This window comes from Dromaius novaehollandiae, chromosome 5, assembly GCF_036370855.1.
Source record: "Dromaius novaehollandiae isolate bDroNov1 chromosome 5, bDroNov1.hap1, whole genome shotgun sequence".
In the NCBI taxonomy this organism is placed as follows: domain Eukaryota; kingdom Metazoa; phylum Chordata; class Aves; order Casuariiformes; family Dromaiidae; genus Dromaius; species Dromaius novaehollandiae.
Window position 1 is genome coordinate 41,891,044 of NC_088102.1, and position 23,337 is coordinate 41,914,380.

Sequence of the window (23,337 nt, forward strand, 5' to 3'; positions counted from 1 at the left end):
CCTAAGATTATATAAGCCATGAATCACTCCATAAAACCAGGCAATCTGGGAAGATCTGAATGACTGCAGCTTCTGCTTCTGTTGTTCTTCAGAAACAAGAATCCAGACTGTCAAACCAATACTAGCATGTTTCTAGGAGAGCAAAAGAAGGCAAAAAAAGATCTCTTTGCAGTCCCATTTGTTGCTCTTTGCCAACTTCTCCAGTACTCCCTGATTTAACTTGCTGGTCAAATGTGGTTGTTAAGGACTGAAGATTTTACTTTAACCAATGCAACTGTTCCATGCCAGCCTAAAAGATGAGGAAAAATTACATAATAAGAAAAGACCAAGAACTTTAAGATGACTGATACTTGCAACAACAGCTTTAAGTTAGGTTTTCCAACCCTAGTGAAGTACTTCTATGTTTCACAACACAGATGATTTACAAATATGGATAGGATCCAGTTATACAGTGGAGGTACCTGAATTCTAGGTGTCCTAAAGGGGCATGGAGCAATGGAAATGAATGTTCATTGCATTTCTGCACATATGAAGAGAGGAGGTCTGCAGCTATCATTATAGCTGCATTGTCATCCAGTGACAAAGGTAACTGCAGGGAATTATGGTCAGAAACTGGTCAGAACAGAGTCATCCTAAAGAAGGTATTGTCTTTGGATATTGGAGAAAATTCACAGAAACTCTGACTGTGCATGATGGGTAACAAAGCACAAAAGAAAAAACAAGGGACAAATACAGGACAGTCTAAGAAGAGAAACGGACAAAAAAGAATGAAAGCCTTTGTGTTTAAGTGCATATTGAAATAAACTAACTTTACCTTAGCAGAACTATTCCTAAAGGCTGATGATATGCTCAGCAGGCATGGCTGTGCAAGCTATCCACTGAGAAAACCTGTGGAGTTTCTTGCACACAAAATGTTATCAAGAAACGAGAGCTCTGGGAAGGATGTAGTTCAGAAGCATGAACAGTTTATCTGTTCAATATTACAGAGCTTTTTTTAAGCAAAAATTTGCATTTAATTCTTTGTTATTTCTACACATTATGTCAATCAGGAAAATAACAATATTGGACCATCAAAAAATTCTCTAAAAAGTACATTAATGTGAATAATGTAGAACAATTTATAACACTAACCTTCTGTAATTGAGAAAATATTTGCTCCCGTATACGCCTTTTTTCTTGTTCAGCTCTCTCCCGAAGTTTGTCCCTAGCTCGTGCAATTTCAGTCTTGGCTTCCTCTCGTGCCCTCTGATAGTCTCGGAGCAATAGCTCAATCTCTGAAGGGTGCTGAACACTTCTTTTTGGTTCTTGAATTCTGTAAGGATGGTAAGTGGGGGAAAAACAGTATACAAGTTACTTGAAACCAGGTCACCTGCCAAAGTACCATGAGAAAATCATCTTGCAAAATGGAAGAGGAAAATTTGCAAGAACAGCAAGTAGCTACAGTGGCCTCCAAAAAGTTTCTCTTTGCTCACTAAAGGCATTAAGCTTGGAAAATGGATTCAGATTGCAAGTTCAGTTCACCACTGAGATTTCTCTAGCACTTGCACTAATTTCGCATGCAAAATAACTGTGCTGGGAAAACACCCTTCTACTAACCTACCACAGAAGCAGCAGAAGTCATTTAGAGGAAATGGGGAGTGAAAAACTCAAATTCTACATGGTGATTGGTTCTACAGAACTCACTTTTTGATATTTAACATGACACTTAACTATTTCCTATAGCTTTTAAGTTAGAGAAGGAGCAAGAAATAAGATTGGTCTGTAATCAGTCAAGACGGAATCCTTGGCTTTCCTTTTGCATCATATGCAAAATAAATTAGGCGCTTGTTATAACTAGATAGAAGGAAGAATGTAATGCATGTTTTTCTGGAATCAGGCACATGTTTTATCCTGAAAACACTTTTTATCTCAAAGATTACCACTTCTGCCTTCAGCATTAAGGAGAATAATTCCTCTGCTGTTCTGCTGTCTCCTGCCACAGAAGTCTCAGACACGTCAGTAGAAATTGTTCACAGGCACCTATCGTGAACACTTAATGTTCGTCGTGCCAAAAGACGTGTTCCTAATACCTTACCTAGTATTTTCCACCACGTTTCTTCTCAGTTGTTGTAGATATTCTCGCCGTCTGCTGGGGAGATCTAAATCCCTCTGACTTGCATCTAGCGTCTGCAACAGACTCAGATGCTTTTGAGGACTCAAACTTCGGCTTCTTTGGTACCTTTGTAGCCTTTTTTCTCTTTCCTTCCTCAGAGTTTCAATAGTCCTCATGTGCCTGTCAGGGAAACAAGATTAGAGCCGCAAAGTGCACCCTGCAAAGTTACAATTTTTGTTTTTTAAATACCTTAAAAACTGGTAGCTTTGTAATGTAAAATTTATAGGAATCTAATAGCATACACTCCCCCTGCCAGCATCCCTTCAGTCACATGGTGACAGATGATGCCGAAATTCTAAAACTCCACTGCTTTCGTAACAGTAGGAAAAGCATACGAATGTCTTGTTTAAGGCTTAAAATGGCTGAGAGGCAAATTGAGAAAGGAGACTGATATAGTTACTCCTAAATTTTTTTTTAGTTACGATAACTTTCCAAACTCAGTTCTATCATCCAGTCACAAGAATGTAGCATTTTGATTTTTCATAATTCCTTTTCTATTTTTGTGGGTTCTTAAAATTGGTTTTTGCACGTTCATACAGCAGTGTTTATTCACAGAAGCAAGAATAAGATAGTACCATGAACAGGATGAATCAATTATTTTTACACTGCAATAAATCAACAAAATACAGTCCCATGGTCACAGGGCACACATGATCACTCTCACAGCTGCTAAGAACAATGGATCTGAATGACACTGAATCTTGTACTTTTCCCTGTCTCCTTTAAGTAACCCCAAAATTTTGCCTTAAATGCATTACTTAACTATGTATAAAATAAGCTTAATGCTACGTTTCTTCAGATATAGTTCACTGAGCACAATGATTTAAGTGTTCATTACTAAATGTTACCTGTGCTAAACGAATAGTACATGAAGTGTATTTCAAATACTTAACACTATTTGAAGTAATTTACCGTTCATAAAGTTGCTGCTTTATGGGAATCGACATCAGGTCATCTGCGGTTCCGCTCTGAAGAATTCTCAGCAGCGCGTCCGTCTCCCCAAGGCCGTAATTCAGCTTTGCTTCAGCGAGTTCCACAGTAAGGGGGTGCTGGTACAGATCCAGGTGCATGCCAGACATAATCTGAGCCCGCTCTCTCTGAAGTCTTTCAATCTCTCTACTTCTGCTTTCAGAGAGCTGAGATTTTCCTTCCATTTCTGTTGCTTGCTTGCTTCTAGGTTTCTTTTCTGCCTGACTTCGTAAATCAGCTGTGCTGCCACTCAAACTAAGTAATGAAGAAGGAGGACTGCCCTTAACGCCACACCAGTTGCTAAATTTATTGTGTACAGGTAAGTCACGAAGGCTGTAGCTCCGAGGCCTGTGAGGCTTTGCAAAAGTAGTATTTTTGTTCAGAAGGATTTCAGTGTCACATTCACTTTCAGACAGAGAATCTGTATGGTCATCTTGCAAGGAAGTCTGCACATCGCTCACATCAGAGAGAGGGAGAGGGCAGCTATTTTCATTTTTCCAAAAGAAATCATGAAATTGTAGAGAAGGTGCTTCTACCTGAGATTCTGAGGATTTGTCAGCATTTGTCTTATTTGAACAAGTGGCACTAATTTCTTGTTTAAAAAGCAAGTCAGAATTTGGAGGTGAGCAGTTATGAATCAAAGCAGTATCAGAATTACCCACATATTTTTCATGCCTAATTCCTCCTAAAGAGCCTCTTCCTCTCCTTGTGACATACATACAATGAAGTGAATGTTCCAGTGGACTGTGGTCTGTAAGATCATTTGTTAAAAATTCCCTGTGGCCAGAGACCTCTAACGTACTACTAGAGTGATAAAGTCGTTTAGCACAAATTGTAGTGTGTGTGTCAACCATGAGTCTATGCTTTTGTTTCAAGTCTTTTGTACCACCTCTTCCTAAAAGCTCTTTGGCTGCAATCTTATCTGATAAACTGTCAGAGAAACTGCCAGAGATCTTTCTTATGTCCTTGTTGTCTCTAGAAGTGCTTGATTCACTGTCTGTTTCCGTCTGTGAAAAGTTGTCCATGTGCGGTTCCATGTCAGACTGTGGTCCTGACCTCTGCTTTCTGTGACTGTGAAGAGGACTTGAAGTGTTACTGGAATATTCCAAAGGCCCCTTAGAAGAGCAGACTGACTTGTTAAAAGCTATCTGGCTGTTGGGACTAGCACTAAGAGTAAGAATAGGGGAAGAGGCCCTATCAACTAACAAGATGTTTTTATGACAAAGTTTTCTTTCTACTGGAATCTCCAGTTCATCGACAGTTCTTTTATACTGAGCATAAGATGTTGGAGATTGCAAGGTGCTATTAGTAGGGCTGCTAACTATAGTGCATGAAGAATCATCTTGCCCTGAACTCAGCAAAGACGATGCAATAGATGAAACTCTGGTACTAGCAAAAGCAACGTTCTGCTGTGCATTTAATGTTTTTTGAAAACCTAAGATGGGAGTGGAGGTTCTGGGTAAGAGAGGCAGACGCATAAAGGAATCTTCCAAAATGCTGTCAAGACTGTCATGGAAACCAGGATTACTCAAGGTTCTCATCTCGGTTCTTTCTGGTGTTCTGTCTTTGAAAGAGAGCATCTCCTCTTTCCTTTTGGGGATCTTACCTACTGCATCTGCACCAATCTCTTTCAAATCAATGTTTCCTGCCTGAGCTGCCCTCAATTCATTTTCCATTTTCGCCTGCACTTCGTGTTTGCTTTGAGGTTCTGAAATCTCTGTTTGAATGCCTATATCTGCTGTAGTTTGAGTGCAGCTATCTGATCTAGTAGCTCTTACAGCCTCTTCCATTCCCTTTTGCCTGATTTTGGCATTCTGTTCATTATCTATAATATTTTGTTGGGAGAGGTTTCCCAAGAGCTCAGAAGTGTTCTGAAGAAGCTGTGAAAGATGCATGGACAGGTTCTGCATGCTTGCCCAAGAAGAAGGTTGCTGAAATAAATCTTTGCTTGTTTCTTGCTTTCTTGCAGAAACATCTGTATAGCTTCTCTGGTGCCTTCTCTGTCTTCTGTACCTTCCTGTAGTTGCCGTTTGTGTTCCCTGCTCACACATAATTCCTGGTCGTTTTTTGGAAGACCTTTCTGACTCAGAAGGATATAACAGTACGATTTCATCAACCTGCATTGAAGAGTTACCAGGCTGTGCAGAAGCATTGTCAAAATCGGCAACATTATTTTCTGGATTAGTTTCCAGTGTTTCACTGGATACATTGCTGTACTGGTTGGTATTGTCGCTTGGGTATGCAGATTCAAAGCCCTGTCTGATATTGTTCCATCCTTGAAGATCTTCAGTGCTGCTTAAAGTGCTTGATAAAACTTTTGCTGTAGCATAAGAACTGAGATGAGAATGAAAAGGAGAATTTTGAGAATTCAATCCATTGTCCACACTGGAACATCTCATAACTTTACGATTATCCAGGTTTAAAGGAATTTGATTGCAAGAGACATCACTTGCACTTCCAAAAACATACTGTTTCCAGCCAATCTTGCATGATCCATCTTGTTGCCATGGATGAATATATGGATTGATATCACTTGAACTAAAATGCATTGCATCTTTATTGTCTTGTAGAAACAAATCTGTTTCTTCTGACTGGTATCCAGCTTCTTCAACTCTCCCTTCACTACACTGAGCTACAGAACTACTCTTTGAATGGATATTTGATTCTGCTCCCACAGAATGGTGAGCTATGGGCAGTAAAGATGACAGAGAATGAACAGTGCAGTCTTTTAAAGACTGGCTGCTTTGAGTTCTCTCCACATAATTTTGTAAACTTTTTGGATTATAGTTTGCAAATTTCTTAGTTTGTTTCATTCTCTGCTGAAATCTGGATTTAGATTTAACCTGTAGAAAATTCTTCGATTCTTGCTTTGAAAATCTTTCAATTCCGTGAAGATCATCTTCAGTTGGTGATGGAGGCTCTACACTCATATTTAAATCTTGTAGTGATTTAGACGCAGGATATGATGAAAGATCTGCCTTAGATGAAGCTTCCAAAATGTATTCCAGATCAGAGATCACAGCAATAGCTGGGGCTGAGAGTCTATGACTTTGTAAATAAGGTCTCTGTTCACTTTGTTTAGAGCTCTTTGTATTCTGTGTAGTAAAATATGATCTTTTGCTCCTGAATTGCACCAGTTGCGATTCTTGTGGAGGCAAATCATGGTTTTCTGGTAAAAACTTTAAGGAGGTACTTTGATTATTCATTACAGCAAACTTCAGTCTTTCTGACTTCAGAGTGTTATTCTTCATTATAGCATCTCCCGTTCTTGGACAATTGTCTGCATCATCAGCAGAGCTATCAACACTTGAACTTGTATCATTTTTGCTAAGTAAAATCTCTTTTCTACCATCTGTACTCGTTCTACTTGGATTATCACCTGTAGGCACAAACTGACAATTGCCTTGCAGATCTACAGGCTTTTTTTCAAAACCTGAGACAGTGTGATACAGTCCTCTAGGATCAACGCTACTGCTGTATGTGGGACATGTTGGACCAGATGAATTGCACTTGTGTTCAGGTTCCACGTTAACATTTCCTGGATACAGATTTTGCAGCATTGCAATTTGTGGGCCTATTAATTCATTTAGAGAATTTGAAGATACCATAGTTTGCAATTCAACAGGTTCTCTACCTAATGTTTTTCTCTCCTTTCTCGTTACTGCAGAAGGTTCCACCTCAGTATCTGAATGCAATTCTTCCTCATTTCTGGTAAGTACTTCTTTCATTTGTCCTTCTTTAATAAGAACTGCCCTTCCAGCATCCCTAAAAGGTAATGAGGGTATTAAAAGAGAATCGTCGTCATCATCATCAAGTACTTTCTCTGGGTTTTCTTTGCAAACTTTCTGTAGTGGAACTTTACCCCAGAGGTGCTGATCAACTGCTGTTTCATTGTCAAATTGTTCATGATTACTTCTACGTAGAGGTTCCCCATCTACTGCAGAATCTTCACATGATTCTGTGTCGGATACTGGATAATGCCTGTTTTCTTTTGCAAGAGAAAGTAAAATACTTCCCGAAGCAGGTGTCGGCTCATCAAATACCACAGCCTTATCTGACTGAGTGTCTTGCATTTGTAAAACAGTAAACGGAGAATGCTTCAAAGTACTTGGATGTGAAACATCATATGTGCCTGTTTTACCGTGGTCTGTATCTGCAGTTAAAGAAGATTCTGAAAATGCTGTTAAGGATGGGTAATTAACTTTTGGAAATGCCTGGGAAAAGTCTCTTTCTTTTACAGAGTGCAGGTCTGCAGAACTAGAGGATACTTGCTCGGTCAAGTCAGTGCCTTGACGTGAGTCCTCAAGCTGACTAAATATTGGAGATTTTGAGTGACTCAGTAAACAAGCAGTGTCAAAAGCATTAAAGTTGTTGGAGCTTTGAAAGAGTGTATCAGTTGGAGTATCTTCTGCAGAGTAGGATGGAAGAGACTTTGATTCTTTACTGCAAATCTGTCCCAGGCTTTGAAAAGCAAGCAAGGCTGATTCTGGTACAGTCACATTAGAAGAGCAAGTGTAGTCTTCTAGGTACTCATGCATTTTATTTTCTCTTTCATCATCGCAATTCTGGAAGGAATCTTGAATTGCTTCCCCCTTTTGATCTGTTCTCACAACTTCTTCAGAGAGTTTATTATTCTGAGCATCTGTGGCCTCTGTAACTGCTGAATTATTTTTCCTTTCATCTCCTTTTTGATTTAGAGAGCGAACATCAGGAAGAGGTACAGATACACTTAAATTGGTTGATTCAAAGTATTTTGCTTTTTCAAAGAGAACAGCATCATTTCTACATTTGTCTCCATTGCTGCTGATTAAAAAATCTGCAAATGAGACTGGGCTATTCAGGCGACTAACAGAATATTCAGGAGTATAAGAATTCCTATTATAATTTAGAAACTCTTCACTATAATGTGCATTTTCCCCTGGGGAGTTGTTCAGGCTTTTTGAAAGGGTTGAAGTATTCTCAGAAACAGTGCTCTGTGGATGGTCTGCACAGCACTCTTCAGAAGTCCCATGTTCCTGAATCTCTCCAGGCTCGCAAGCCTGAAAGCCAGAAAGCAACTTGGAATTATCCAAGAGCAGTGAATGAGACACAATGGCACTCTTTTTCTCTTGAGCTGTATCTTCTACAGAATTAAAACAGTCTTTTGATAGTTTGTTAACCATTAAATCCATGCTATGCTCTTCATGAGAGCTGTTAATATCCTGAATTATATCTTCGGAGGAATCTATTTTTTCCAAGGAAAATGGATTTCCTTCTGACCCTTGCTTAAGTGCAACAGTTACAGATTCATAACATCCCATACTATAGGGAGCAGAAGAGATGTCCTTCTCATTGACAGGTTGCTCAGATGCAGCAGAATCAGGTGCACTGAAGGATCTTTCTTTCTCCTGTCTGTCCAGCGTGATCCTAGTTTCCAGGAAAGCAGCACTTTTACTTTCTAATTTATCAGAAAGTGATTTATCTACTCCCTTCTTGTCATCTGTAACAGGTGCACCAACACAGACCTCATTCTCCATTAATGTTTCATAATAAGGAAGAACAGCTCCAGTTCCAACAGTGCTATTAGATGGTTTTGTATGTCCTTTCAATGCAGTGGGAACATCTTGAATAAGACAGGAATTGTCACTTACTCCAAGGTGTAAAAGATGATTTACAGACTGGCACAGGGAGTCAAGTGAACCTTCTTGAATTTTTTCAGTAGACTTTAGTGTTGCTGGTGGATTCTGTGGCTTGCTGGTGTTTTCATTATTTCTCGAAAAGCTTGTAGACACCCACTGGGTTTCTCTTAAGATTTCATTTAATCTGCTGTCATCTTGTGTCAGTTGCCAGCTGTCTTTGTTTTCAGGGAACAGTTCATTCAGGTTTTGCAGAACTATCAGTTCTACCTCCTCTGTCTCTTCTACAAACATCTGCTTTTCTCTGTCTTCTTTGGCTACTTGCTCCACATTTATCAAATGCACTTTCTCCTTCTCCTCAACTCCAGAGCCTACTGGATCCGATTCACAAATATCAGGTCTACTTCTAACAATATTTACATTCAACTTTTCTGAAGTGTCATCCTCAGCATATTCCATAAAACAACTCATATACATATGGTTGTCCTCTTTAACATGGAGACTTTTAGATTCTCCTTCAATTCTGCATTGGTCTATTCCAGTACTAGCATCAACTGAACAGTCATGTACATTGATGTCTTTCATCACTGTGTCTTTTATATCCATAACAGAGTCCACTGAGCCACTGTCTTCACTCATTTCAACACTATCTTCACTCATTTCGATACAATCATGGTAATCTTGTGTTAACCTTGAATCATCTACTGACAGAGTATTGTGGTCTAGTCCTGAAGCTGTAAGGTATCTTTCAGGGATCTTACATTGATTTAAAATTTCCACATCATCTTCTCTGTCACAATACATCTGATATACAATTGGAGTCTCTTCAGTAAATAAAACAACATTTTCCTCTGTGCATATGTCTTCTTGCTTTGTAACAAGCAGCCCCTCAGTGTTCGTCATGATAGTTTGTTCTTCACTTCCAGTCACTTCACATCCATTAACCTTGTTTTCCTGATAAAAGTTTTCATGGGCCAAGCAGTCTGGAATACAATATTCAGTTAAATTGCTAGAACCTACTTGTTTTTCATTTTCTGTTTTTTCTAAAATATTTCCTTGCCTACCTGTCATTATTACTGTTGCAGCTGTGTCCTCTGTATTAAACACATTCTCTGTTGTTGTGTCTCTCTGTAAAAGCCCTTCACAAGCATCAAGTAAGTCTGAAGTATTCCGAGTAAAATCTGTGGTGCTGGAACACCTGGCTGAAGAAGCGTTTTGGGCAGCAACTGAAAGCTCTGGTGAATAAATATCTATTTCTATTTTGTCAATTATTTTATTTTGGCAAAAGTTACTTGTCCGAAGACAGCTATCAGAACACACAACTGCTTTTGATTCCTGAGTGTGTTCTACACCAGTGCTTACTACCTTTGATTCCTCTTTCTCTGCCTCTTCGTGTGCTGCTGTCAGGCACAAGTTTGTATAAAACTCACGCTGAACTTCACAAGCTATGGTATCAATAGGTTTCTTTGGATTCTGAGACAGGCTGCCTTTAAAATTCTCTCTCCTCCTATCCTCAGTTTCACTTTGGACTTTGACTACTGGGTAGTCATGCAAACTTTCAGTCTGTCTGGATTTACTTTCCAATGTATTTTCTTCTAGTTTGATTACAGCATTGATCAATTTGGTCATTTCTTCTTTTGTACTCTGATAAGGAACCATAGTTTCTTCTGAATCAGTTTCTGCATTTTTTAAAAACTTGGATTTTTTATTCATATAAGGACTCTCCTCTTGGAAAACAGTAGCTAATGCATTTGTGCTGTATTCAAATACTCTTCCCGACTCTGAGTTTACATGCTCTCCAACAAGCAAAATATTTTCTGCACAATCTCTTTCAAAAAGGACTTCTTTCTCTTCTCTTGATTCAGGTAAAGATTTGTTCTGATTTTCTGCTTCCAACAGACTGGTTGCATCAAATTCCACAGAAATATCACTCTTATGCATATTGTTTTTCTGCCTTGTTGATTTTGAACAGCATGTTGTGCAAAGGCAGTTAGAATGTGCCCCAGAACAACTTTCTAGGGCATGAGCTTCCATAGTAAGATTAGATCTATCGTCACAATTTCCTTTCACTATTGTGACATGCTCCAATAATTTATCATATTTTTCAGTGTCAGCAGCACTTTGAAGAAGATTAGTTTTCGTTGCAGCTTGGTAAAATATGCCTGAATTGGGTTCTGGGAGCAAATTATTTGTACTTTCACAAAGAGCAGTAGGGAAGGCCTCAGTGCCTTTCCCATTTGTGTTCACCGTGAGGTAACTCACTTCATTTACCACTACGTTTTTATATTTGGATGAAAGTTCTTCCTGAACTACAGACTGAGAACTCAAGATACTGTGTTCTTTACTTTCCCTACTTTCTTCTTGTATGATATCAGCACACAATGTAGAGTTTTCTGAAATACGCTGGGAAAAACAACTTGCAGGACTGTCTGAACATTCATGGGAATAATTTTTTAAAACAATTTTGCTTTTAAATTCGTAATGATTTAATGAAGACAAGTCTTCATCCTTTGCTTGGTATTCTTCATTATCTCTGAATGAAGGCATCTCTGAGACAATCTCTGTCACACTGTCTGTGCTTGTTTTCATACAGATTATCTCTGTTTGAGACATCGCTATTGGTGTTGCGGATTGGTCATAACTTGCACTGCGAGCAAAAACTGAAGGGTTGAATTGGTATGTTATTTTCTCCGAAGAAAAATCTATGTCTGTTGTTATTTCTTCTGCAGACATTTGTTCATAGTCCATATCTTGCACTGTTTCCAGATTACTTTCCCCAGATCTGAGGAGACCTACCATAACAGCTGATTCTGCTCCTTGTCCAACAAATGTCGGAAGCCCACAACTGCTTACCGGATAGCAGGTCTTGTTTCTTGTGTTGTTGAGAAAGAAACCCTCATCACGACATGTTGGTATTTCTCTTCTTGGAAAGAGCTGCTCATGGCTTCCAGATTTTACTCGTTTTACTATAGATGCCTGTGTTGAGGCCATATTAAGAGCAAGTTCTGTAGAACATCCAGTGGCAGGGGCACAGACAGGTGCACTTCTGGTGTCTGTTATCTTTGATTCTACCATCAAGTTATCACAGCCATCATCTAGGTCATCTTTTTCAATAGTTCTGAAGAAATCATCTTCTAAATCTGCATCTACACAGCCATTTCTCTGCTCCAAAATGTGCACAGGCAACATGGAAAAAAAAGATATTTTTTTCAGATCATGATCTTTTGGCAGCTCTGGACAAGTTGTGGAGAGAGAATCCTCTTCTTTTCCAGATACAGGTGACAAGCAGTCTGCAGTGGAGGTGCTTTCCAAAGAGCTGAATGTTTGTGTACATTCAGTGGTAGACCTATAAGTAGGCAATTCATTCAATTGTTCATGTTCAGGATGAGTTGACCTTGAATGTTCACAATAATCATGTTTTGCTGAAATAGGAAGAAAAGAAGAGCTTGGTCCTACTGAACTAACAAATGAGGACATTACATCTTGAGATTCCAAGAAAGTATTTTCATCACAGTCTGCCCATCCTTTAAGAGTCTCATTGAATGATCCATTCTCAGAGACTCTGTTCGCACCTGCTGTTGTTTCTGTTTCAGGTAAAGGTACTTCCGATGTGAGAGAGGAAAACACTGTGTTTATTTCATTTATACTGTGTGATAAATGAGTAATTCTGTTTATCTGCTTTGAGCCAGAAACAAAAGACACTTCAGCAGCTGACTGCTTCAGATCATCTTTCTTGAACCAGCCCTCTGGTGTGCTCAAAGGGCATGGACAAACATCTTGAAATTCCAAATTTTCATGGGAAGAAGGTGCTGTTATTCTGGGGCTGCTGATTTCACCCTTCAAGTCACATGAAGGCCAAACATCAGTAGTAAGCAATGGATTTCCACTTGTGTAATACAATCTTTTATCAAGAGACCTTTCTTGGTCTACAAAACAGACCTTTGTCTCCTTCAGCAACTGCTTGCAAGCATTACTGGAAGCAGGCTGTGCCTCAGTATCCAAATAAAAGGAACTGCTTAGCTTCAGATCATAATTTGTCCCTTCTGTATCTCTGTCACAGGTCTTGAGTTCATGGTGTTCCTCAGTTTGCATAGTTGGTGACCTAGGAGACTGTAACTTCCAAAAAATCTCTGCTGGCACTTCATCAGACGAATCAGATTTGGATTCTTCTATCAACTCTTCTGCTGGCATCTCTTCTCCATCAGCCAAGCTGTCCAGAGAAAAACTTCTTTCAACTTTTCCCAGTCTCCTGCGTGATGCATATGATGTCACCAAAGATGAAACATGATGATCAGGTCTGCTTTGGTAAAGCTTAGCTGGCTCGTTGTGGGCCCTTAACTTGTAAAATCGGCTTTTATTTTGCTTTTTGGCTTTATTTTCCTTTTCCACCAGAGAGTCTTGTGACATTTGACTGTCATCACTCTCAGAATCTTCTGGATTGGTGAGATGTTTATTCCTGTCAAAATCTTCTTGTTTCAGTTTCTCTGTGATGGCTTTTGCATAAGCACAGGAGAGAGAATCTACAGAGTAGGAACTGTCAGTATCAGAAATCTCATTTTCATCATCCTCTTGCCAGTTCCCTAGCACATCTGCCACTGTTTTGGTCACTCCAGCACTCAACATCTCGGCACTGTGCCATTTTTTTTCAACATAACAGAGTGGTGCCTGTGTGTTTATCTTGGTGAGATTTCCAACTGATGTTGCTGCCATCAGAAATTCTTGCTGTTTCTCACAACTTGGCAAGACTGAGTTTGGTGCTCTCTTCAAATTGTTTGCTGTTTGATTTAGATGTGCTGATGGTGGCTTTCCATACACCTCTGTTTTCTTCATTTCTTTAGGAAAGTTTTCTGAAGGAGAACTGTGGCCTTTTGCATTGTTATCCATTGTAGTCCTTTTATTGGATACCTCAACTCTATTTTGTTCTAGATATCTGCTTACAGGCTGACTTAAATCTCCTAACACCTTTGCTTTTGTCATTCTTGTTCCTGTAATAAAGGTTTCAGGTTCATCTTTCTCTTTAAAATGATCAGGAGAGCAACTTTTAGAGGGCTGGTTTTGAGATCCAGTTTCTCCTGGGCTGTCATCCAACTTTTCCATTTTTTGATCAATTTTGTTTATATGAGCCACGATAGCTGAATCGTTAGAGACCTTTTCTGCTCCTTTTTTATTTCCAAACGAGAACGTTTTTTGTTTTTCACTTAGCTGCCTCTGGACTGGAAAGGAGATAGCTTTTTCACCATTAAGGTCATCTCTCCCAGAAATGTCTTTAACTTTTCTGTAAAGATACTCTATGGATGACAGCTTCCGTGATGGACTGCCTTCACAGCATTGATCAGTATTTGATGAGGTAGATAACTCTGAGACAGTCTCCCTCTTCGACAAACAGCTAGGAAAAAAAGAAGAAAAAGCCTAATCCTCACTTGAATAACGTACTTTACAATGCTTCCACACCAGTCACGTCTTGCCGTTAAGAGTAATGACATATGAAGCAACAATCTTAATGCCTTTCAAAAACAAATTCTGGCAGAAAATAATTAAAAAAATATATTCTGTCATTAACCATATAGTCCCCTACATGTCCTAAAATATTTTATGTGACACAAATGAATGGCTTGATGCTAAAATAGAGATACGGTATTTATTCTATGTAGGCTTAAGTAGCTGCAAAAGTTAGTTAAAAACAGAGGATAGTTTTAAGTTAGAAATCCACTCAGCAGAGTTTAGCTGTTCATTCCATCCAGGTCTACTGGAACATGCTGTGGTAGGCACTTTAGCACCCCGATTTTCTAGCACTGTGAAGAGAGGTTAATTTAGCTTGAGAAAGGCTGGCCAGCCTCAAAGTCCAAACCAGAATCACCCTAAAGATATAAATATTCTAAAGGAAGAGTTTGACCATAACCAAAATAAAATGGTGCAGAAATTCGTATTTACCAACGGTCTGAACAAGGTTAAGAACAGAGAGTTAAACCAGTTCTAGAAAACATTCACCCTGAGGGAAAATGTGCAGAAATGCTTGAGAGAGGAAAGAAGAAAACAGTGAGAAAGACAACGTGATAGGGCTAAGTAGGGAATGCACAGTACAGATCCTAGCAAAAGTGACAAAGAGCTCCAGTGTGACATATAATATAGTAAGTTTGTTGATACCACAAGTCTTAGGACTGTTTCAGTAAGTTGAAAGGCATTCTGGCTTAAAGGTGGCCAGTGAAAATATCTTGAATTTAAATTACTTTTGAAAAGTGCCAAAGGAACCTCTTGATGTTAACTTACCTGGGTACATGGGGCAGATGGAGGTTACAGAGTGAATGTCGTCTGTGTTGCAAGGAACTTGAACCCAGTGACTTCCTTTGCTTTTCCAGCTGATGATCCCAAGAGGCTACTGCAATATTTTGGTTCAGGACTTGGGATTGTTTCACACTGTCTTCGCTTAGGCAGCAGCTAGCCTCCAGCTGCTGTAGGTTTTGCTTAGCTTCCAGTAACTTCTGCTTCTTGACTATCCTTTCCAGCTGGAATTTGACCTTTTTGCGTCGTATGCTTCTCTCTGCCTTTTTTAAGGAGTATCTTCGCAAGAGCTCCAGCTGCACCAGTCTCTTCTGGTTCTGCTCTAGCAGGGAAGGGCAGATTTCCAGCCCTACAGTACTCTGTACCTCAGCCTCCGCATACAGCGTAGATTCTGTTTGCACAGCAAACTCCCTCTGCTGCTGTTGCAGGGCAGCCAGTCGGTTATTCTCATTTATAAGCCACTGCTGGTCTGTAAACAAAATGTTTGAAAGAAAGTAAAAATAATAGGGGAAAAAATACTATTTTCTTTCTTAATTCAGTCAGCTTTGAGAGTCTATTTGAGAAAATTTCTATGCAGTAGAGCAAAGTCTTGACAAGACACTGAGAGAAAAACGTATTATTACTGCACGTTACTGAAAGCCTTTCCATTGGGATAAGGACTCAGCCAACTGCAAGAAGGCAGGATGGGTGGAGGGTGGGGGATTGGCTGCTAAGGCTAAGGGAAACTGGTGGACAAGACCTCGTTTGTAAGCTAAAAGCAAAACACATTCCAAATAGATACAGATTGAGACACACAATTTCTCACAGATTATACTCAAACATCATCTCAGTTTTGTTCTTAAAATGGAAATATTTAAAGGACCCAAGTTCAGTTCTGTGCACTTTCAGGCACAGGGTATATATTCACACTAAGGAACTATGACTCTAGTAGCTTTTTACTCTGAAATATGTTACTACTACTACTTTAACTATTCTGCAGTCACATTTCAAGGTCTGCAGGTGTTAGGAAATTAATGTATGTGTATTGAGAACGGAGTTTTCAAGGGAACCAGAGGAGAATGTCATATAGAGGTGAACAGAGCCTCTTTATGTTAAGATAGGAAACCTAATTTCATAAACATGCTAACAAGCCTTCAACTGGTAAATTCCTACATTTTGAGTGAAAATGTATGCATTTCAGCAATCTTAAAATGTTACTGACCTCTCATCATAGCGTTTGAGTGTTTTATAACTGTTTTAAAACAAACATTCCTCTCCGTGCCTCTTTGATCCTATCCTTTCCTCTTTAGAAGATATAATCTGACTGAACCAACAACAAAAAAAAATACTTGCAAACTATTTTCTCTTGTTTATCTCAGCATGCTGAAAACAAGGGGAACTTAAGTCAGGCTAAGGACATTTGCATCCAGCCCAGAAAAACAGCAAGCTCTGTGCTTGCTCTTATCAGTGGCCAGTTCAGTAAAGTAGCTCCAAACCTGAAAGCTCGACCTCTCCTTGCTCAAGCCAGGACGTGCATCGTTTCCAGGGATAGCTGCCTGGTGTGGACGGGCACGCAGCTGTAGGAGTGGGTTGGAGATGATGCTGTAAGGGAGCCTCTCAGTAGCTACCTGCCAGCCAGTTCTGCCGGCCACTCTAAACCGATCAGATGGAAACCTCCCTTGCAACAACAAACACCGAGTGGTATCTGGCTGAGCTGGAGTAACAATCACAGAATTAGCTATCTATTGTAACTACATCTGCTCCAACAAGCACTTGCTGAAACAGGCTGATCAAAACCCACATATCCTGTACACGAGCACCTTAGCATGTAGTGTCTTGGGAATGAATCAAGTGCTCTCATGGCAACTTTGCAGGTGAAACCAACACCTTTACCTGCCAGCATGAACATATCCAAACAAGCTCATATCACCAGTTGGTGCATATTTTTCATAAAACCACCACTCCACTCCCTAAAGAGAGTTAGCATCTCCCCTTTCATGCATGTCCCCCTTTATTTCGTAAATGCTAAATAAATACGGTCTTCTCACAAACCAATTGATTAACCTCATTAAGTTAATCTCAAGGTGACTGTTCTTACTTCTAATTAGCTTGAAGTTTGCTACTTCTTCCTTAGGGCCTATGTGCTTCACAGTTTGTCCATTTGATACCAGCCATTTCAGTTTTGATAATAAAATGTAACATCTGCTGGCATACTTTGACTTCTCTGAATATTCAAAGAACCTGATCTTTGCAGTCAATGGGGAAATGGTAAAAAGCGCAGAACACCAAGTTGATTTGTTTTTAAATCCTCTTACAAGACCAGTTTATTCTAGGCAAGGATGTGCTCAGAGGTTTTTTAGGGTGCCCCAGATTCAGTATCAGATAGGATGAACTGCAACAATCAAAAATAGAGATTACCAAGTAGATCACCACTAGCAGATTATATCCAATGGCTTGGACACAATCTCCTGAAAAAGCAGAGTTTGTTCATTTTTATCCTGCTATAAATAGATGCATAGTCAGTTGCACAGAGGAATCCAAAGAGAATCTATAGCTGACAGCAATGTAAAATCACAGGCAAGGTTCCTTCCTAAGTAGTGTGTTTCTCAAGGACACAAGCTTTTCAAAGCACTTCCATCTTCCCAACAGCAACACTTTTTTGGCTGAGTTCAACTTCAATCTGCAGTCCTTTATTAAGGAACTAACTTTACGTCTTCAGAAGGTTAGGAAATAAGAGGTAATGAAGCTTGATGTGATGAATGAGGACTACCTGCAGCTTTATATAAGGCAGCTGAGCTGCAAGAGAGGAATTTTGAGCTGTGGCAGCTCCTGCAATGTAAAAAATGTAACTATCATTAGTGCACAGGCATTGTGAGGATCACTTGCTTGGTAGCTACTGATCTTATTAAACATCAATAGCGATCCCTGCTCCAAGGAGTCTCCTGCCCTGTTTGCACTGGCAGCGATGCACACAGCACATGCACAGAGGTAGGAATTCTAGCTCTGTGGTTACTCTGTGGATAAAGGGGAAGTGTTTTAGTCATGATCAGTTTTTTTCTTAATAACATCTTTAAATTTCACATGGAAAACCGTTTTCTCAACTCCTTATCTCGAGATCTGCCCTCTTGTGTGTGTTTCTAGCAAGCAGGATATTTGGCAGATGAGCGTCTCTGTAACAGAGCTGCGAGCTCTAAGGTTCTACTTAAACTGCTCGCAAACTCACCTCCATCAGGACCTGAGAAACAGAGAGCAGAAAAGGCAAGAGCATTCTGATGAACTGCCAACTAAAGATTTATTTTTGGCTGGCAAAAACTGCCTGCCTGGCTAAGCTTCTCATGAACACAGCTGAAACAGCAGAACTGGATAGGAGCAGAGAACAGGTTTACAGAGTCATGAAATAAAGATGCTTTGAGGGAGCTTGCCTGGTTCCCTGGACTACTTACATAGCCTACTTCTACCTCTGCTACATGCCATCTCCACAGTTTTCCCTTCAGTCTCTTCCTTGTGGTTGGCGTAATTGAAAGATGACAGACCACATGAGTTTGGGTCTGACAAACCTCCAAAAATTCACAGGCATCTTCCTCTTCCAGGAACCAATAGCAGATTTTGCTAAGTAGGAAAGGTGCTTTTGTATCAGCCATACTTTGCTTGTCAAAAAACTTCAATCAAATAATTCATTGGAAGAAAATGAAAAAACACTGCTACCACTTTATTTCAGTGATCAAAAATGCCTTGACATTTATAATGTTCCCAGATCAGTCTGTAAACTCTTTAAGAGGCAGCCCAACCCCACCAAGTCGAGTCTTGCTGAACGTGTCCGTGTGTGCAGCAGCAGCTCTAGAGGCCAGGAGCCACTCGCAGTAACAAATGCCTCTCCAAATATGTTGTGGCTCTGCCTTCTGACATAGCTATTTGCCATTCAAAATCTGATCACTGATGTAGCCTTTAGTCCTCTTGCAAAGCACATACTATAAAACTTCCTAGAAATAATTCCTTTCTTTTTATTTTTTTATTAATCTAGTATTGGTTTAAAACAGAAATTCAGCAATGGAAAATCTAACACCACAATTTAATCATCTTTAGGGTAATAAAACTGTTATTTTTGAACCAAATCTGTCTCATTTCAGTTTCCAGCCACAGAATCTCTCCATATATTTTTTTCTTCATACTATCATACTCTTGTATCCTGCTATTGTAGGATAGAATCAGTTCCATGATCAAGATAAACAGACAGAGCTCTCAGAATCCTGTATTACCCTGTGCTATCTTATATTACGCTATAAACACTGTTATGTCCCATGCTCGGGTTTGCAATATCCTCTTAAATTGTGGATGCCAGAGCAAGACATAGCATAGCAAACAGTAGTCACACCAGTAGTTGGACAAAAATCATCTTAACGTATCATTTCTTTCCCAAATCTGGCTGTTCATATATCTGAAAATATATGGGGTTGGGATTTTAGCTTAGAACTTCAATGTCCCACCTACATCTCAGATATATTTTCTTTGGTTTTCCTTGTTTGAAACTCATGTGGCAATCACAGAAAATTCACTTTGAGTTATGGTCTTATGCAATTATTTTTCCTATGACCATCAGTTTCAGAGTGGAATGCATTAAAACCTTCATGTGAAGATGGTCTGTGCTACCTTGCAGGTGACATCATTAACAAAACGCATAGAGACAGCACGTCAGGTGACATGTTGCAGCTCCACTCCACGTGTCAGCTGTCTCAGAGGGCTCAGTGACACAGGGGAGCAGCATGCCAGCTCTCAGCACTCACCGGCAAAGCTGATTCAACAGTGCTGCTGGTGCACTGCAAAGAAGGCCCCTTACTCCTGTTAATCAAGGCTTGATAGCTGCTCTCAAGGGAAAGGCAATTATAGGAGAAAACTAGTAGTAAGTGATAATAAAAGCTCCACCCACAATACAAAGCATAAGTAGGACAAAAACACCATGAGTAATGAAAGAAGACAGCAATGAAAGGGAAGTGAGAGAGGGGAGGAGGCAGGCACCCACTTTCTTGGATCTGCTGGTTGATTAGTGCTTGGTCGTTTTCTAGTTCCCGCTCTGCTTTGATCTGTCCTGCGAGGATCTGCTGCTTTAACTCCTCAACGTAGAGCTGTTGCCGTTGAATTTGTTTTCTGTGGAAAGCTTCCTGGTCTCTCAGCTTCTGTTTGTACTCTTCATGCACAGCATCTATCTCTCTGCTGTTAGAAATGTTGTCAGTGAATTTAAACCAGAAAAAATTACCAAACATTTGTAATAAGAGAAGTCATCTTACTGGACACAGACAGACAACATTCAAGATATTGTTTTGTTCAATAGGAGTGCCTTATGCCAAAAACTCATGGTGGTAAAGTAGCTGTGTACATGCATGTCACAGTAGGCCACAACCCCACAAGTATCAGAAAAAGCCAGCAAGCACGAACTTTCTCATGATGAAGCAGAAAATTCCATCACCAGAAAGATAATAGCAAAAATAATTTTTAAAATATTATCACTTGTCATTTTGCTGCAGATCTTCCTAAAAGGAACTTGGGGAGAGGGGTTCTTTATATGTTATAAAACTTTATAATCACTATATAGAGAATTTTTCATCTAAGTACCTCAAAGTGCTCTACGGAAATGACAGACATTCTTCTCTTTCCAGATCAAAAATCTTCGACTTAGAAAGGGTTACAGTAATTGCTGAGATTACACTGAAAGTCTCTGGCAGTACCAAGAAAAAAAAAAGTATCTCACTAAGTACATCTCAAAAAGTTTTCTCTCTCTTACATAAAGTTTTATATCTCTTTCTACATTCTACAAATTCTACAATTCTCCCTGAATATCTGTACACAGAACATCCATTTTCACTTTCTTAAGAAGCACAAGGAAATCTTTACTACATAAATTCCTTAAGATTCTCAATAATTCAAGATATTACTATGACTTTCTCTTCCACTCACCTGAGAAAAACAGAATTCAGTTTGTTTTTAATGTTTATGTAAATGTAATGCTAGCGAGAGTAGTTGAAGAGTAACATCTTCTGTTCAACTGATTTGATACTGCGCAAACAGCCAGAGCGCAAACTTTGTCACTGCCATCTGCTAAATGATCTGCATCTGTTTGGGACGCACAAAAACAAATTACAACAAGAATGGACAGCTCCGCGATCCATTCAGTCCTTGGCTTGACTGCTGAGATGTTAGCAATCTGTGATTTGTAACAACTTCTCCAACATGAACAGTAATTGAGCCCTGGGAATTGGACTGAGATCTCTAGCTTGTTATTCACCTGAAGCAGGTTTGAATTCACACTTTACTGCTGCACTGAAAGACTCTGCATGTCCATTACAAATCTCAAGCTACTTTCACCCCCAGGAAACTACATCTGGCCCAAAGGACACATAACATCACTGCTGCATAATGCAGACCTCCTGCTCCTGATTCATGCGTTTGCCATGCCATCGACTTGGGGATGAACTCAGAGGTTAAAGGTAGGTCAGTTAAGTAAAGAGGAACCACTTTTTGAACATAAAGGTAAATCTGAAGGGTTGTATTTAGGAGAAGCTTTCATGGTTTTTATGATAACTCTGAGGGATGCTTTCCCTGAACAAAGTTTCCAGGATATGTTCCTTATTTTCCAAGGCAAATGTAAGGGAGCAGCAATATAATCTGGAGGTTCAAGTACTGATGGGAGACAGAAGACCTCTCTAACTTTGGGGCAGTTATATCACCTCTGTGCTTTCACGTACTTAGGTCACAAGCAGTCCAGGGCAAGGACAGCCTCTGATGCCTATACACTACTTAATGTAAAAGACCCTTGATGTCAGCTGGTCTCTTCTTGCTGATATATAAAAAGTAATAAACCTTAATAGCACTGGTAAATGTTAAGTCGCTGCACACACACTGAGGATGAGAAGTCTCTAGCCTGTTTTGCTAACAGACATATGAAAGCTCTGATTCTTATGGTGGTATCAAATTTGAAAAATCTGAGCCTAAAATTGTTCCTGAACAATTGCACGACCTTGGGCAAGTCACTTAGTCCAAGATGTTTGAAAGAAGCAAGCACATTCATCCAAGAGGAGCGAGGAGGATCTATTAACCTGATCAAACACCAAAACAATCCAGTATTAGAAGAGCTGATTTCTATTCATTTATCTTTATCAGCAGTATTCCATATGTGACTGAGGAAACTGAATAAGTCAGTGCCAATGAGGCTGAAAAAGCAGAGCTTGATAATAAAACAGTAAACAAAGAATTCTTGTTCTGTAACTGTTTTCTAAAACTAGATAAATTAAGATTCCTTTTAGAAAATCTCTTATGTTATTCCTGATGCTTTACCAGAAATCAACCTATAATATTTTAAATTGTTTACAAATCGAAAACCAGAACATTTAAGTACATGGAACAATTCGATGTTGCATTTCAACCCAAAGACCTCCAAATGCTTTGCAGAGGTAGTTAGGTAACATCTCTTTACAGCTGGGAGAGGGTAACAAGCTCTTCACATGCTTTCCAATAGCACTGACCCCCTGCCGCTGCATTACAAAACATCAGAGAGAAAACAGTGCAGATGATGCCCACAAAGCTGTGCTTGCTTGCTCTTCTCGGCAGCACTCATGTAGTTGCCCATGTGTGTGGCATTGGCTTTTTGCTGAACGCACATGAAAACCTACGAGCCTTCCCAACAGGCATGTTTGTGTGCACACGCAGCACAGCACTGGGCTGCCCAAACTAACGCTACTGCTGACAGCTCTATACTATCGCTAAGCCTCCTAAAGGCAAAGAGCACAAAGGCATACCCGTACCTCACTTTCAACCTTGGAAAAAGAAATACATAACTATTATTACATATGTTTTGATGATGCAGTCGGTTGGTATGATTATCTTTTTCTCTAAAGTTAAAGTTTCTATAGTAAAAGTAAGTGGATTGTTTTACCACTGGTGAAGGCATATATACTAGTTGCAGTTCTGCTGCTATTTCAGTCTGTTTGCCTCAACCCCTAATTTTAATATTTCCAAAAAAACCAACCAAACAAAAAGAAAACAACAACAACAAAAAACCAGACAGGGCAGTAAAGACAGGTCCAAATACCTGAATATAGAGACTGAACATTAAACAGCTTTTATGAAGTTGCTTCTTAAAGATGGTTTTCTCAAGTGGAACAAAAAGATAATGAAAACTCATGCACTGCCACTTACATAATACAGGTATGGCAGAAGATGGAGGTTTTTTGTTTTTTTTTTAATTGGTGGTGAGATTACTGCTCTCGAGAATAAAATGCCTGGCTGGTTTGGGCTTGGGATACAGACCTGCCTCTCACAGACGCTGCTGAAACCAAGAACATGAATTCAGAA

The 23,337-nt window shown here is 39.6% G+C and overlaps 1 protein-coding gene across 1 annotated transcript in view; it reads right to left on the bottom strand.

The window, feature by feature from the left end:
- The window catches only part of STARD9 (StAR related lipid transfer domain containing 9), a 113,410-nt gene that overhangs the window by 7,382 nt on the left and 82,691 nt on the right, over positions 1-23,337 (bottom strand). Inside the window, exons 22-26 of the mRNA XM_026095738.2 lie at positions 20,012-20,202; positions 15,004-15,484; positions 3,065-14,122; positions 2,075-2,272; positions 1,132-1,312 (exon numbers count right to left, since the gene is read on the bottom strand). Of these exons, the coding sequence (XP_025951523.2) occupies positions 1,132-1,312; positions 2,075-2,272; positions 3,065-14,122; positions 15,004-15,484; positions 20,012-20,202 (12,109 nt within the window). The remainder of the gene's footprint in view (positions 1-1,131; positions 1,313-2,074; positions 2,273-3,064; positions 14,123-15,003; positions 15,485-20,011; positions 20,203-23,337) is intronic.